Here is a 14,117-nt window from a genome sequence, read left to right on the forward strand (position 1 = left end):
GGGCCAGAAGACGGCTCCTCAAAAATAAAAAAAAATAAAATATAAAAAACAATTATTCTCATTATTGTTGAAGTGTTACAGAGAAAAAAGGACTGCCCATCCTTTGAGGGCAGAATCCATTTGGGGAGATAAACTGCTGGCTCTTCTCTCCATTTTGACTTTGAGGTTGCCTTTATTTTATTCTTTTTTAAGATTTTATTTATTCATGAGAGACACAGAGAGGCGGAGACACAGGAGGAGAAGCAGGCTCCACGCAGGGAGCCCGACGCGGGACTCGAACCCGGGACCCCAGGATCAGGCCCCGGGCCGAAGGCAGGCGCTGAACCGCTGAGCCACCCGGGGATCCCCGAGGTTACCTTTATTACAGAAAACGTCAAGCACACAGAAACGTGGAGAAAACAGTGTAAGGAGCCCAGCAGACGGTGGCCGTGCCTGCACTCCACCGGTCACCGACGCAAACCCAATCTGGAGTCTTCCATAGCTCATCCCTAGAGGCGAAGCGCGAAGCACGTCGTTCCCGCGTCAGGCCTCGGGGAAGCCCAGGCTCCCGCACCGGCTGCCCCGCGGGCACAGGCGGCGGGGGGGGGGGGGGGGGCGCTGCCCTCGGCCCCGGCTCGCTCCGCGCCCGGCTCGGCCCCCAGCAGCCTCGGCCCCCGCGTCGGGGAGCCTCGGAGGCGGATCGCGCGGCGCCAGGCCCTGCCTCCCCCGCCGCCCCCTCTTCCCGCACAGCGTGGGTCACCTCGGCCTCGCGGCGCTCCTGACAGCGGCGGCGGCCCGGTGATGCGCGAGTGAGTGTGCCCGCGCCGGCCGCAGGGCCGAGGAAGGCGCCTTCCACTTCCTCCCTCGCCGGCTGACTAAGGCGCGCGCCCGCCCCACGCCTCCGGCTCGCTCCCCGGGGCGGGGCCAGACGCCGGGGGCGGGGCGAGGCCCCCTCCGGCCTTATATGGGCAGCCGCGTCACGGGGCGCTCACTCATTCACATAAAACGCGGCGCTGCCGGCGGAATCCCCGGCTTCTGGGGCGGCGAGTGGCCGGGCCGGCTGCCGAGCGTGCGGGGCGGGAAAGAAGAGCCGCGCGGCCGCTCCGGCTCCGGCTCCGGCTCCGGCGCCGGGCTCGGGCGGTCGGTGGAGCGGCCGCAGCCTCGCAGCCTCGCAGCCTCGCAGCCTCGCAGCCTCGCAGCCTCGCGGGCCTCCCGTGCCTCGCCGGCGGGCCCCGGCCGGGGGCACCTGCGGGGCGCGCGGCATGAAGGTCACGTCGCTCGACGGGCGCCAGCTGCGCAAGATGCTCCGCAAGGAGGCGGCGGCGCGCTGCGTGGTGCTCGACTGCCGGCCCTACCTGGCCTTCGCCGCCTCCAGCGTGCGCGGCTCGCTCAACGTCAACCTCAACTCGGTGGTGCTGCGGCGGGCCCGCGGCGGCGCGGTGTCTGCGCGCTACGTGCTGCCCGACGAGGCGGCGCGCGCGCGGCTGCTGCAGGAGGGCGGCGGCGGCGTGGCGGCCGTGGTGGTGCTGGACCAGGGCAGCCGCCACTGGCAGAAGCTGCGCGAGGAGAGCGCCGCGCGCGTCGTGCTCACCTCGCTGCTCGCCTGCCTGCCCGCCGGGCCGCGGGTCTACTTCCTCAAAGGTGAGCGCGTCGGGGCGCCCGGCCCGCGCCCCCGCCCCCGCCCCCGCCCGGCCCGGGGGGTTGGGGGGCTCCCGTGCGCTCCTCGTGCGGCGCGCCCCCCGCCACCCCCGCCACCCCCGCCCCGGGCGTCGCCGCCTCCCGAAGTCCGCACCCGGGGCTGACGTGCGCCGGGGAGGCCGCTGCCCGCGCCAGCCTCGCAGCCTCGCCCTCCCACCCGCGTTCCTCGAAAGCTCCGGGCAGCCGGTCGGCCCGGGGCGGGGGGGGGGGGGGGGTCCCGCGGAGGGGGCCGTCGGCTCGTGCCGCGCGCGCCCAGCCTCGCCGGCTTAGCCGCCCTCGCGGGGGCCGGGGCTCCGAGCCCTGCTCCGGGACTGATCTGGCGGGATCAGCGGGTCGCGCCCCCAACCCCCCGCCCCCGGAGCGTGGCGCCGCGGCGCCCCCTTCCTCCCGCCTGGACGGTTAACGTGTGCTGGGCAGTCTTCGCCGACCCCTCTTGCCTTTTTGACCCTGGCCAGCCCCTCCCCTTCCTTTCCACTGCATTTTACTGCTTTTTATTGTTTTCCTCCGGCCTTCCCGTCTCCCCTCCCAGGTCTTTCTCTAGCTCCATTTGGAACCGACAGCCTTCCCGCTCTTCTTACCCCTTCCCTTAACTGCCCCCCGCCCCCTGGCCCCCAGGTCATCCCCGGGGCCGGCTCCCTGACGGCTGCCAGGGGTTGGGGGGCGGCCGGCCGGGAGCCAGGATTTGGGAGAGGCGTAGCGGGCTGGTGGCCAAAGGGACTCCGTCGCCTTTGGTCTGAGTCGCCCCAGGAGGTGCCCCACCAGTCCGCCCATTACACCTGCTGGAGAGAGGACTTTGACTTCTGACCCTTGTAGTGAGCAGGTGACTTACTTTCAGACTACGGAGCTTTGATTTCTGGATCCCTTCCTATGACTTCTCGCGCCTTGTCTTGAGTTCTTTGTAATCTCCGATGTGTAGAAGACCTAGTCCACAGTGCAGAGATGAGAGTTCAGCCGAGCTGTGCCCCAAGGCCCTGCCAACCCTGTTGCCCACTCCTTGAGATACAGCAGGGATGTGGTTCAGAACTCGGATGCAGTGAGCTGAGGATTAGGGCCCTGTTTTAAAACCATGCAGTTTGGGGAATTTCACACACTCTAGGCCAGGAGATCACACGCGCAGCCCCCACCTCCATTAGCACCTCTTACAGACTGTCCCCTGTTTATTCCTGTTAGGGAGATGACAAGCAGAAGATGGTCATCTTCTCAGCTTGCAGGGGATGGAGAGATGCCCTCCCAGCTCTGCAGAAGTTTTGCACTTAGCCTGGGATTTCTTTCTCTTCCTGATGTGGTTTTTATGTCCTGTTCTTAGTAATGGGTACAGGAAAAGCTACTGCCTCCCCTGTAGCATGAAAGAAATGTTCCAGGAAACCCCTCCGGGTCCTGCCTCTGCTCCGTACCCCTCTGGGGGGGGGGGGGGGGTTGGGGGGGGCACGCTGACTGTTTAGTAGAAGTTACTGCCACAGGAAAGAAGGAGCTCTATAGACTCACATCTTGGGAAAATTCATGTCTAAAAAAAATTTTTTTGAGAGTAACATACACAAGTAAAATTATAAAAGCACAAAGGCTGTACAATGAAAAAAGTGTCTTCTGCACACCATTGAGCCCGGTTACACTCTCCAGAGACAGCCACCAACTTTTTTTTGTTCATCTTTAGACAAGCTGATTTTCCATGAGTATCTTTAAAAAGGAGGATGGTTTTGTATATTTCCAGTTCCTGCTTCTTTCACTTAACTAGATCTTGGGAGACTAGTCCATATCCGAGCATACATGTCCCTTTTACTTTTTAAACCAGTCCTCTACTGGTAGCCAGTAGGTTTCTTTCAACCTCACTATTTGAGGCAGTGTGGTAGGGCATATTTTTGTCCAAATGCTTGGTGTGTGTACTGTCTTTCAGTAAAATTCTGATAATTGCCAGGTTGATCGTTGTGTGCCTTTTAAATTTCAGTAGAAATTACGGGATACCTACTGTTACAACAGTACAAAACTTAAGTTGTTGCTCAAGAAAAATTTTATTTACTTCTCTACATCATGTCCGGATATGAATTCAGGTTTTAGTCTAGTGGCATTTCAGATCTTGGGGGCAATGCCTTTCATCCTTTCTTTTAGCCTCCGCACACCCCACCCCACCCCGTCCCCAAATAACACTAAAATGAGATGACTGAATGGCATTGTCACTGTGTATTTATATACAGTGTCCATACACCTTCTCTGTTCCCCTGGTCATGCAGCAGTGATCAAAAGCGGAATCACTCTGAAGAGGGTTAAAGCAGCCAAAAGAATTGCCACAGCTCTGGCAACTCAAGAGTGAGGCACCAAGGAAGAATGATCTGTCTGTCCATGCCTCTGAGGGGTCTGGGTGAAAGAGACCACCACCTAATCTGAAGGACTCCTGACCCCAGCTTGAAGAGACAGGATCCTGTTTATCTGTCCCTCAACTACACTGAGACTCTTGGCCTGCCTGCCTTATTTTGTCAACAGGCAGGCGGAACCCAGCCCACACCCGCACCTCCTGTCTGTCCTGACAGCCATCTCTTAAGTGTGCTATTTAAAGACGAGATGTGGTGGCCTGAAGGCTTCTCTTTCCCAAGCCTCATTCTTGGGAAAGTTGGGGAGGGCCTGGGCCACTCTTACTCCCGATTCCCATCCCATATCACTCCGTTTGTCTCCTGGAACCCAAAACATTGGAGGCCCAAGCACAGGAAGTGATTTACTAACAAGGGTCACCTCTTTCAACAAAGCTGTGGGTCACTAATTCGAACATTCTCTCTGCCTCCTAGGAGGGAAAGGGCCGCCCAGGAGGGAAAGGGCCGAGGGGCTACAGTGAGGGGAGGGGGAAGCTAAGTCACAAATACCACTGCCTCCCACCTCAGTCATTCTCTGACATGTGGGCTCCTGTCATGACTGGGAGGACCAGAAGCTGATCTGGGGAGGCCCATTGGGCTTTTTGTTGAAGTGACCACAGAGGAGATTGGAGTGTACTCATGGGGGCGGGGGCAGTTCCAGCAAGCTGGGAGGAAGCAGTAATGGCAAGATGACTCATTCTAGGAATTGGCTGCAGCTTCTGGGAGGGAGCTGGAGACCGCCATGCTATCCATTAACCATTTGTCTACTGCAGGGGTTTAAAACCACCGTGCGCTCCACTGTGGGACGATCACAACACCCAGAGACAGAAGAAAGAAGGGACTTTGGAAAATATACACAGTCTCAGGATGCATATTTAATCAATGATTTGACCCTAAGTGAATTATTCGGGTCAGAAAAATATAGAAGGGTTTTTTGGAGGCTCTCAGAAGCCCCTTAGGTCCTTTTGGATTGGGAGTGAGGGTTTCCCCAAGTGACGGCTGGCCTATTCACCTGGTAGCACTTGGCATGTTTTTCATTTGGTTCTTTCCTACTTAGTGCTGGGCCTGAGATTGCTTTAATATACCCAAGTTTCTGTGCCTTGGTCACAGTAGCTTTTACCTGAAGTTTCCCATCTGGAGAAGTTTAAATGTAATATAAAGGATTTTTACAGAGTCCTACCTGCCGGTAGTTCTTATCTGAGGACATGCTGTGGGGAAGATCAGAAGGGAAAGTTAATAAGGTAGAAAGGGAGGGTAGGTAGTCTTGAGAGGGAGAGAGTTTTTACTTATTGGGACTGAGAATTAAGTTCTAAGGGCCTCGTGCCTCTAGTTTGGTTTTTACTTATTTGGACTGAGAATTAAGTTCTAAGGGTAATTAGATTGATTACTCAAAATTGGACCTATAGAGAGGATTATCAGCAGTGTTCTTTAGCACCTTGGGAGTGAGAAAGGGCAGGGCTGTTTTAATTGCTCTTAGTTTAAACCTCATACTAGCCCCCATTCCCTTATGAATAGAGGGGGTTCCATCCATAATCCAGTTCAGAGCTAATGGGCCAGGGATAAAACTGACCAATTTAGGCGTCTCTTGCAAATGAATGAAATTCTGCATAATCACACCTGCATTTTAGACAAATGAGTGAAAATAGCTTTTGTTTTCTGGAGGGATTTGGTTAATATTTGCCAGATGTCAGATTTCCTTTCAGCTGCTTCTGATAGACACAAAAAGTTAATGATTGCCTCTCTGAACTATAACTTTTTAGAAGAGCGAGTGTGTGTGTGTGTGTGTGTGTGTGGCCCATTTCTGTTTTAAAGCTATTCATTGGTTGGGCTCAATTTTTATTTTATAAGACCAGAATCTATGTTAGCTTAATATTCTTGACTCTTAAAAAAAAAAAATATATATATATATTCTTGACTCTTCCACACTGAGGGTATTGATTAATTCTGGACATTTTCTGAAAGCCTGAGAAATCAATGCTTAACATCTATCTTCCTTTTTTTTTTTTTTTTTTAACCCCTTGCAGGGGGATATGAGACTTTCTACTCTGAATATCCTGAGTGTTGTGTGGATGTACAACCCATTTCACAAGAGAAGGTTGACACTGAGAAAGCCCTCATGAGCCAGTGTGGGAAACCAGTGCTCAGCATCAGCTACAGGCCAGCCTATGACCAGGTAAGTGGTGTGGAAGTGCTGTCTTGGCTGCTGACTCTGTTCCTTCCTCGGCCCCCTGGCTCTTCCTCTCCCCACTCGCTCGGTGGCACTGGTTCGTTCTTTTGTGGATCAGGGTGTTGGCAGAGCCCTCTAGCTTCAGAGAGCTATGGCTTGCCAACTTGAGTTTCCATCCAAGAGTAAATGGGCTTCTTTCCAGCAAACAAGCTGACAAGAGCAAACCGAGCCACAGGATGCTTGACAGCTTCTGGAGAAAAGGGGAAGTGAAAGATACATTATGATTAGCTGGCCTCGGAAGTGCAGAGAGGCTTCAAAATACTAGTTTAGGTTTCCCTGAAGATGTTTCAGAGCTGACTTTCAGGCTTCCTGTGTTAATCTTTGTAATTGTTCATGCTCTGCAGTTTCTGCACAACAACCTAGGACCTGTCAAGATGTGTCTTACTGTTATTTTTAACCGAAACAGGGCTGGAGGAATGGATGCCTATTTGGATGGCTAAGCAGGCCCCAAGGGTTTCTGGTGCTTACAATTCCATAAATTCTGAAGCCCAGAGAAGATCAAGAGACACCATAGAGAATTTCAAGCTCCTACAAATATGTGGGGTTTTTTCCTTCAAAGTATTCTACTTTCCAGCAACTCTTTAAAGGCTGAAAATGTGGAAGACTCAATCAGGGGTTCCCTCCAGTGCGGGAGGATGAGGGAAAGGCGGGCAAGGATCAAAATCTGGCAGAAACCAGAGCTCGAAGCCCACCTTCCTATTTTACAGAGGGGGAGGAAAAAATGTATCTCACAGCGGAGATGATCTCTTTGCAAAGAATCCTGTAGCTGGGTTCCTGGTAACAGTAGGCCCAGAGCTCCCCCCTTCTCTTAACTCTGATTCTTTTCAGGACCTTGTTCTGTTTTCCACAGAAGCAGAATTCCTTTTGGAAAGGGGCCAGTCTGGGCACCTGACTTGGCAGGAGGATCTTTTCAGGTTTTCCCCCCAAAATAATTGCATATCACAATCCTAAAGAAGGAAGATGCCTGGATGCTGTCTAAAATGACTGCCTGTCATGAGCAGTGCTCTGCCCCTGGGAATAAACTTCCCAGTAAAGCCAAGTAGCTTTCCTTGAATGGGATCCTTGGTTAGGAAGTCTGTTAGCTTGGCAAGGTGCCAGGGTTATTATTTTGTTTGTTATCCTTTATTAAAAAATACAGCGTATTTTTTTATTTATTTTTTATTTATTTTTTAATTTTTGAACCCTTAACATTCAAGTTTGGGCATGTGGCTTCACTGGATTTCTATTTTTTGTTTGTTTGGGTGGTTTACCCTCGCTTCGCAGAAAGTGAAAGAGAAACAAGAATTGTCAGGATGTTGTAAAAGCACAGCAGACGTTTGGCCAAGAGAGGACTGGGGAGGCCCTGATGTGTCTCTAGGGTTCATCTGGGGAACCCCCGAGTGCTATTTCTTAGAAGCGCGTCTGCATTGAGAGAAGCCAGGCAAGCTCGCGTTAACCTTTGGGGTTTCTGAAGGCCGTTGGTTTCTTCCTCTGGAGTCTAAACAGAGGGATCAGAAAAAGAAAGATACATGGTTTCAGGGGGTTGTTGTTTTAGGCTTTAGAAGTAATTGGATAAGATCCCAGGTCTGGTGTGTCAGTGTTTTCCAGGCACTAAAGAGAGGGAGACATCCATGTAGGTACATCTGAAGTGTTAAGTCCAGGTGGGGCACCTGGAGGGGCTCAGCCGGTTAAGCATCCGACTCTTGATCTCAGCCCAGGTCTTAATCTCAAGGTCATGGGTTTGAGCCCCTCACTGGGTGCAGAGTCTACTTAAAAAAATATATGTATATACTGGTTGTTTATCTTTTGTAAACTAGAGTTACAGAGGAGTTTGTAAACTCCTCTATAACTTCCCCCAAGTGACCAAACCGGCCTTTGCTTAAACACTTTTTCTCAGGAAAGAAAAAGCACACACCGCATGCCAGGTAATTTGAAAATTGCGTTTTGCTGGCAGGAGAAGAAGGGGGTACCTTCTTCTACCTACCCCTCGTCCTATGCCCCTTTCCCTGTTACGGGTCTGGCAGTTTCCATTCTGCTTTTATTCCAGGACAGGAAATGGAAATACAGGAAGCGGGTGGATGAGGGGAGAAAGGCTCCCAAAGACACAGCCACTGTCCCCCCAACCCCAGTCTTTCTAAATCTCTAGACTCTCCCATTGTTGCAGTTAACTTGGGTTTTTTCTTGCCACCCTGGAGGTGCTAAGACTGCCAGAGTCTGACCGGCAAGCTGTTGTTCTTTTTAACTTTGCCTCAGGGTAGATGGTCTCTGCTTCTAATTGGGATCCTCCTTCACTGGAAACCTGGTGTGTGGGTGGCCTTCCAAAAGGGTGATGATGTCAGCATCTCTCACAAATGCTCAGCCCCACGTGAGGAAGATCAGGGGTAGGAGAAACCCCTCTCCCCTTGGCTTAATAGCTTTTCTTTAAGGGTTCTAGGTAAAAACAGTGGTCATTTCCACTTCCAAGAAGCATCCTTTCTTGGGGGCACATTTTATTTATTTATTTTTAAGATTTTATTTATTCATGAGACACACAGACATAGAGGGAGAAGCAGGCTCCCCATGGGGAGCCTGATGTGGCACTCAGTCACAGGACTCCAGGATCATGACCTGAACCAAAGGCAGATGCTCAACCACTGAGCCACCCAGGCACCCCTTTGGGGCACATTTTAACATCTCTGAAACCCACATGTATCTTAGGACCAATCATCCGTACTCTAGGCTTGATGAAATAACACTGTAGGAACATCGGGGCTATAAAGTGGAGGTACTTGTCTTGTTGACATCTGTTTCATCTAGAAAGAAACTGAGGCTGCCCCACAGTTAGAAGGCTTGCCCTGGTGCTGTCGGAGCAGCTAGAACTTGAATGTAAGCTTCTCAGTTCTTCCCATCACGCACATCTTCTCATCCTTATCAGCACAGGAAGGCTGTTAGCATGTCCTCTCGCCTCAATATGTATAAGAAAATGAAAATCTTTGCTGTGTGGGCTTTGCCATCACTGAGTCACAAGGCAGCAATGTCGGGTAGAAAGTCGGCCAGGATGGAGGCTCCACCCACACTCCTGGTTCAACTACCCTGGCTCTGAACTCTCTACCTGGAAACCAGAAAGGGAACCTCCCACCTTAACGACAAGTAGGTCAGGGTTGTTTTGTTTCCTCTCCTAAAGGAGCGAGTTAATCCAATGTTTCCTTCGCCCTTCTTTCCAGGGCGGCCCCGTCGAAATCCTTCCATTCCTCTACCTTGGAAGTGCCTACCATGCATCCAAGTGCGAGTTCCTCGCCAACCTGCACATCACGGCCCTGCTGAATGTCTCACGGCGGATTTCCGAGTCCTGCACGACCCACCTACACTACAAATGGATCCCTGTGGAAGACAGCCACACAGCCGACATTAGCTCCCACTTTCAAGAAGCAATTGACTTCATTGGTAGGTTCAGTCATTCACCCTCAGTCATTTGGGGGTGTCCCAAAGGGGCACCTGTTCTTGGTTTTGAGGTACTGATGGAGGCTCCCTTTGCCAAGAAGAAAAGTGTCTTGTATCTGCAACCACCAGGCGTTGGGGCCAGGAAGAGATGCAGCCACCAAAGAGGCAGAGGGGAGGATTCAAGTTGCTATTAATAGGAGCTTTAATTTGCAAGATAAATGAATTAATATAATTTTATGGCAACACTCACTGCTGCTCTTGTTATTTTCCCTAGCTGGGCGGGAAGCAGAGTGTGTCCGTGCGTAATGCTCCACGCCAGGGAAGCAAGGGAGGGAAAGAACCATCCTAACTGTGCTTCTACGTAGGTTGGGGTATTTTTAAAAAGCAAACAGAAGGATTGAGAGAGCACCAGTTACACACTGAGCCCTGAGGGCCCTGGCAGCTTTTCACAGTTTTTGGCAGACTGCTTTAGGGGCAATTTGTTTTGCATTTTCAGCTAATTTTGGATTAAGGATAGCATTTGATCAAGCTCCATGCTCTGTGCACAGAGAAGTTGGCATCTCTTATACCTTGTGTTAGGCAGTTATCATTCGCTCCCCTGTGCAGGCCTGGAAAACCTCTGGTCTCTGCCTGGAAAGGGCTTTGGGCTTTGGGTTTCTATCTCTTCAGCCTAGCCTGGATTGTTCCCTTATTTGACAACTTCCCCCACACCCCCAATTCCTCCCACCTCGGTGGCTAGGCTGACTTTTTTCCATTTCTGATTTGCAAGCACCACTCCCCAACCTTGTGGCCTGTCCTCTCCTTTCCATTTAACATGCGTGGAGGTTGAAGCTGAGATGTGATTTTCCTTACCTTGACTTGAGGGCTTTAGAGGGGGAAACGCAGAAATGCAGGTGTTGGGCACAGCAATAACTATTTAGGGCAGGTAGCAATTAAGGAGAGCCCTTCAGCCACATGGTGAGCCCTGTGCTCATCACACGTGGTTTCTCCTCTACAGGAAACCCATTGGGAAAGTCACCAGAGGCAGAGGGCTAAGCCTGTCCTGGTGCTTTGAGCCTCTGGGCTGAGAGGTTTCCTTTGGATCTCTGAGAGGCAGCCCAAATGATAGGTTCAGAATGGGAAACCCTTGACGTTGTCTCCCTGACCCTGGGAATGCCTTGCCCTTCTCTGCCTGTTATTTAATTACCTAGATAGCTACTGCGTGAGCTCATGAAACCCGCCCCCATCCATTTCTCAGAAGCCTCCCTCCCCATCCTGTGTATTATGTACACAACCACACAAACCCCCACAGCCTTTTGAAAGCACAGGATGCTTTTCCCCAGACTCCTTGCCCTGCTGGTGGAAGGGGGAACTGAGCCCATACCATGCACTGGCACCTTCCCAGGGCCCTCCTGGGAAGGCCACGTGGAAGACCGGTCCTGAGGGGTAGAACAGAAGCAACTCTAGGCCCTTTGCTGTCTTGGACATGTCACTGGGCAATGAAAAGCTAGTCTACAAGGAGCAAAGGGAAATTGGGAGTCCTGACCCTACAATCCTAAGGGTTGAGGGTTGAACAAATTTACAGGAAGTTTTTTTGAGTCAGACTAAATTGGGGGTACCTCTAATGAGCTCCACTGAGTATGGCCTTTGGGACTTGGGTTCTGTTGGGGAAGCTCCAGGGTTCCTCCCTAACTTGATCCAAGTTGATCTTTTCGAACTTGTGAACTTGGGGAGGGAGGGAAGGAGGGAGGGAGGTAAGGGAGCTGACTTGATTTGCCCTTCAGAATCTTACATGTTTTTGTGTACTGTGGCCTTTCACAGTGCCAGGTACATCAGACTTCCTGTGTTGTGATGTAATAGTTTCCTCACTAGCAAGACAGGGAATTGGAAAGACTGTTTTTTTTTGTGGTTTTTAATTGATGTGTACATATATGTGTAACCTTTTGCTCCTCCTTTTTAACTGTTGTAATTCTTCCGGGGTTGGGGGAGGAGTGGAACAGAAAAGGAGGCCACCCCCTTGACATATTGAGCTAAAGAATGCTAACTCGTGGTGGTAGGTTTACAGCAGTGTCTCCCATTGTTGTGCAAGATGGAGTTTGCGAAAGCCATCTCTATCCCCAGGTCTAGTAAGCGTCACTTAGCCAGGGCTGTAATTAGTGGCTGTGCACTATTCATTGGACGTTCGGTGGTGGGAACTCTGGGAGCTGAGCCAAACATCTCGCCCTGGCACAGCCAGATAGGGTGCCCAGGGAGGCTGGTAGGCCTCTAGCAGGAGGGGCGGGGCTAGGTCCTTCCTATGAGAATCAGATCCCAAGAGGCAGGAATTGCTTTTCTGAGCCAGTCTTTAAACCTGCGACCCTCTCAGGAAAATATACATACCCAGTAGATTTGCATGCAATGTCAAGGATTTTCTAGTGGCCTCTTGAAACCCATTTCAGGAACCCAAGTGAGGATGGCATCTCCAGGAAGGGATTATTACTCCAGTCTAGCACCTTCAGGGGCAGAATATATGCAAGTATCCTGGAGAACAGGGAAGCACCTCTAAAGATTAGAGAGGTCCCACACGAGGATAGACTCTCCTGGGACCCCAAAAGCTCTGTCCCTGCCAATGAGCATTAGACTATGTGGGAACCTTCGCCTCTGGGCAGATGTGATGTTTGATAACTAGGTCACTTTTGTGTTTAATTCTTGTATCTTTGGCATTGCCTTTGGGTTTCAGTCCCAACACCTCCTCACTGTCTTTTCTTCCTTCTAGATTGTGTCAGGGAAAAGGGAGGCAAGGTCCTGGTCCACTGCGAGGCTGGGATCTCCCGCTCGCCCACCATCTGTATGGCTTACCTCATGAAGGCCAAGCAGTTCCGCCTGAAGGATGCCTTCGATTACATCAAGCAGCGGAGGAGTGTGGTCTCGCCCAACTTTGGCTTCATGGGCCAGCTCCTGCAGTATGAGTCTGAGATCCTACCTTCCACGCCTCAGGCTCCTTCCTGCCAAGGGGAGGCAGCCGGCTCTTCATTCCTCGCCCATTTGCAGACACTGAGCCCTGACATGCAGGGTTCCTACTGCACGTTCCCTACCTCGGTGCTGGCACCCATGCCCACCCACTCGACAGTCTCAGAGCTCGGCAGGAGCCCCATGGCCACGGCCACATCCTGCTAAAACCAGGATGGGGGAACCAGCCGAGCCCCAAGAACAACTGTGATTCTGCTTTTTTAAAACTCGTGGACATTTCATACCTGTGCAATACTGAACACCTCACTGGCCCGCCGCCCCAGTGGGACAGTGAGTGGTCACCAGGCTTGCAAACGAACTTCACATGTACAGCGGGGATAGGTTTTGGGGACCGAAGGAAGGCCAAGCCATTATTAGAGCACAGCACGTGCCGACTACTGTACTTCCAGACCCCCTGCCCTCTCAGGACCGCCTAGGCCCTGCACCTCCAAGCTCGCCTTTTCATTTCAAGCGCAAGGCAATAAATACCCACAGCAACGTGGGAGAGAGCAGTTGCTAGACCAAGAGAAAAGGCAGTTACAAAGCCAAGTTGTTCTGAAGGAAGCACAATTTCCACCTTACTTTTTTAACTTTGGCAGTCTCTGCATCTGTCTCTTGCTTCAGGGCATAAGCTGATCACCACCCAGTCAGGAAAGTAACCCCTCCAGGGTGTGGAGGGACAAGATCAAGATGCTTATTTGAACCCTCACATGGTTTTGAGACTCCCTCTTGGGTCCCGTGTGAAGGCAGGTGGTTGAAGTAGCAAGACGTTGACCTGTCTGGGTGTCCTTTCCACTGGGGGTTCTTCCCTAACTTTGGACTTCGCATGATTCTTATTCATACTTGAACCTTTCTCGTCACCCCCCTCCTCAAAGCATCTCTTGTGTCATTCGTAAAGAGCTCTTCAGACCTTAGACCAAAAATCACCCCTTTGAGGGGGTGGCTGTGGGTGCCAAGAGTAAAAGGGACCCGCTGCGTCCGGGTCACTGGCATTGAACTGGTCGTTTCCCCAGCTTGCTGTCCTTAATGTGTGCTCGTCTTGTCTCTTGTGACACATGTTTTCTCCCCTACCCCTGGGGGTTGTCTTCAGACTGTGGACTTCTGGGGTTTGCAGATTTTGTAATGTGGTACTTCTTTTTTTGTCTGTAGTTTCTCTCTCCAGGGGAAAAGGCAATAATTTCCTAAAATCCATATGAATGTGAAGAACAGCAGTATGTTACTGGGTGTTGTTTTTTTATAGTGCAAAATAAAAAGATTAAAAGAAAACACTTCTTCATACTGGTAAGTTGGGGTCATAAGGTAGGAGTACATTTAGGTGAGGACCCAGCCTCTTTCACTGGATCCAAACACTCTTTCCAGGTGAGCACTAGGGTGATGGTGGACATGCTATTGTAGGTGTGAGTCTGCGTGTCTGCTTGAGAGCTGGTGATCTTAGGGATACAGAATACTGCTTTCCAACTGAGAGGCTTCCCTAAGCTCCTTGCAGGAGGAGTCCTTAGGCGCCAGCC

The 14,117-nt window shown here is 51.7% G+C and overlaps 1 protein-coding gene and 1 long non-coding RNA gene across 2 annotated transcripts; one reads left to right on the top strand and one right to left on the bottom strand.

Annotated features, from left to right (window-relative positions):
- Positions 1-225: 225 nt before the first annotated feature.
- On the bottom strand, positions 226-925 carry LOC125753904 (uncharacterized). Its single transcript, XR_007406708.1, has 2 exons — positions 740-925; positions 226-488 (listed from the first exon to the last, which is right to left on the bottom strand). It is a non-coding gene; the product is annotated as an uncharacterized LOC125753904 (long non-coding RNA).
- A 51-nt stretch (positions 926-976) lies between these two features.
- On the top strand, positions 977-13,875 carry DUSP5 (dual specificity phosphatase 5). The gene is made up of 4 exons (XM_025467173.3): positions 977-1,620; positions 6,041-6,189; positions 9,426-9,645; positions 12,377-13,875. Exons 1-4 carry the CDS (start codon positions 1,242-1,244, stop codon positions 12,775-12,777), a joined length of 1,149 nt encoding a protein of 382 aa, XP_025322958.1. The 5' UTR covers positions 977-1,241; the 3' UTR covers positions 12,778-13,875.
- The last annotated feature ends 242 nt before the right edge of the window (positions 13,876-14,117 follow it).

This window comes from Canis lupus, chromosome 28 (genome assembly GCF_003254725.2).
Source record: "Canis lupus dingo isolate Sandy chromosome 28, ASM325472v2, whole genome shotgun sequence".
In the NCBI taxonomy this organism is placed as follows: Eukaryota; Metazoa; Chordata; class Mammalia; order Carnivora; family Canidae; genus Canis; species Canis lupus.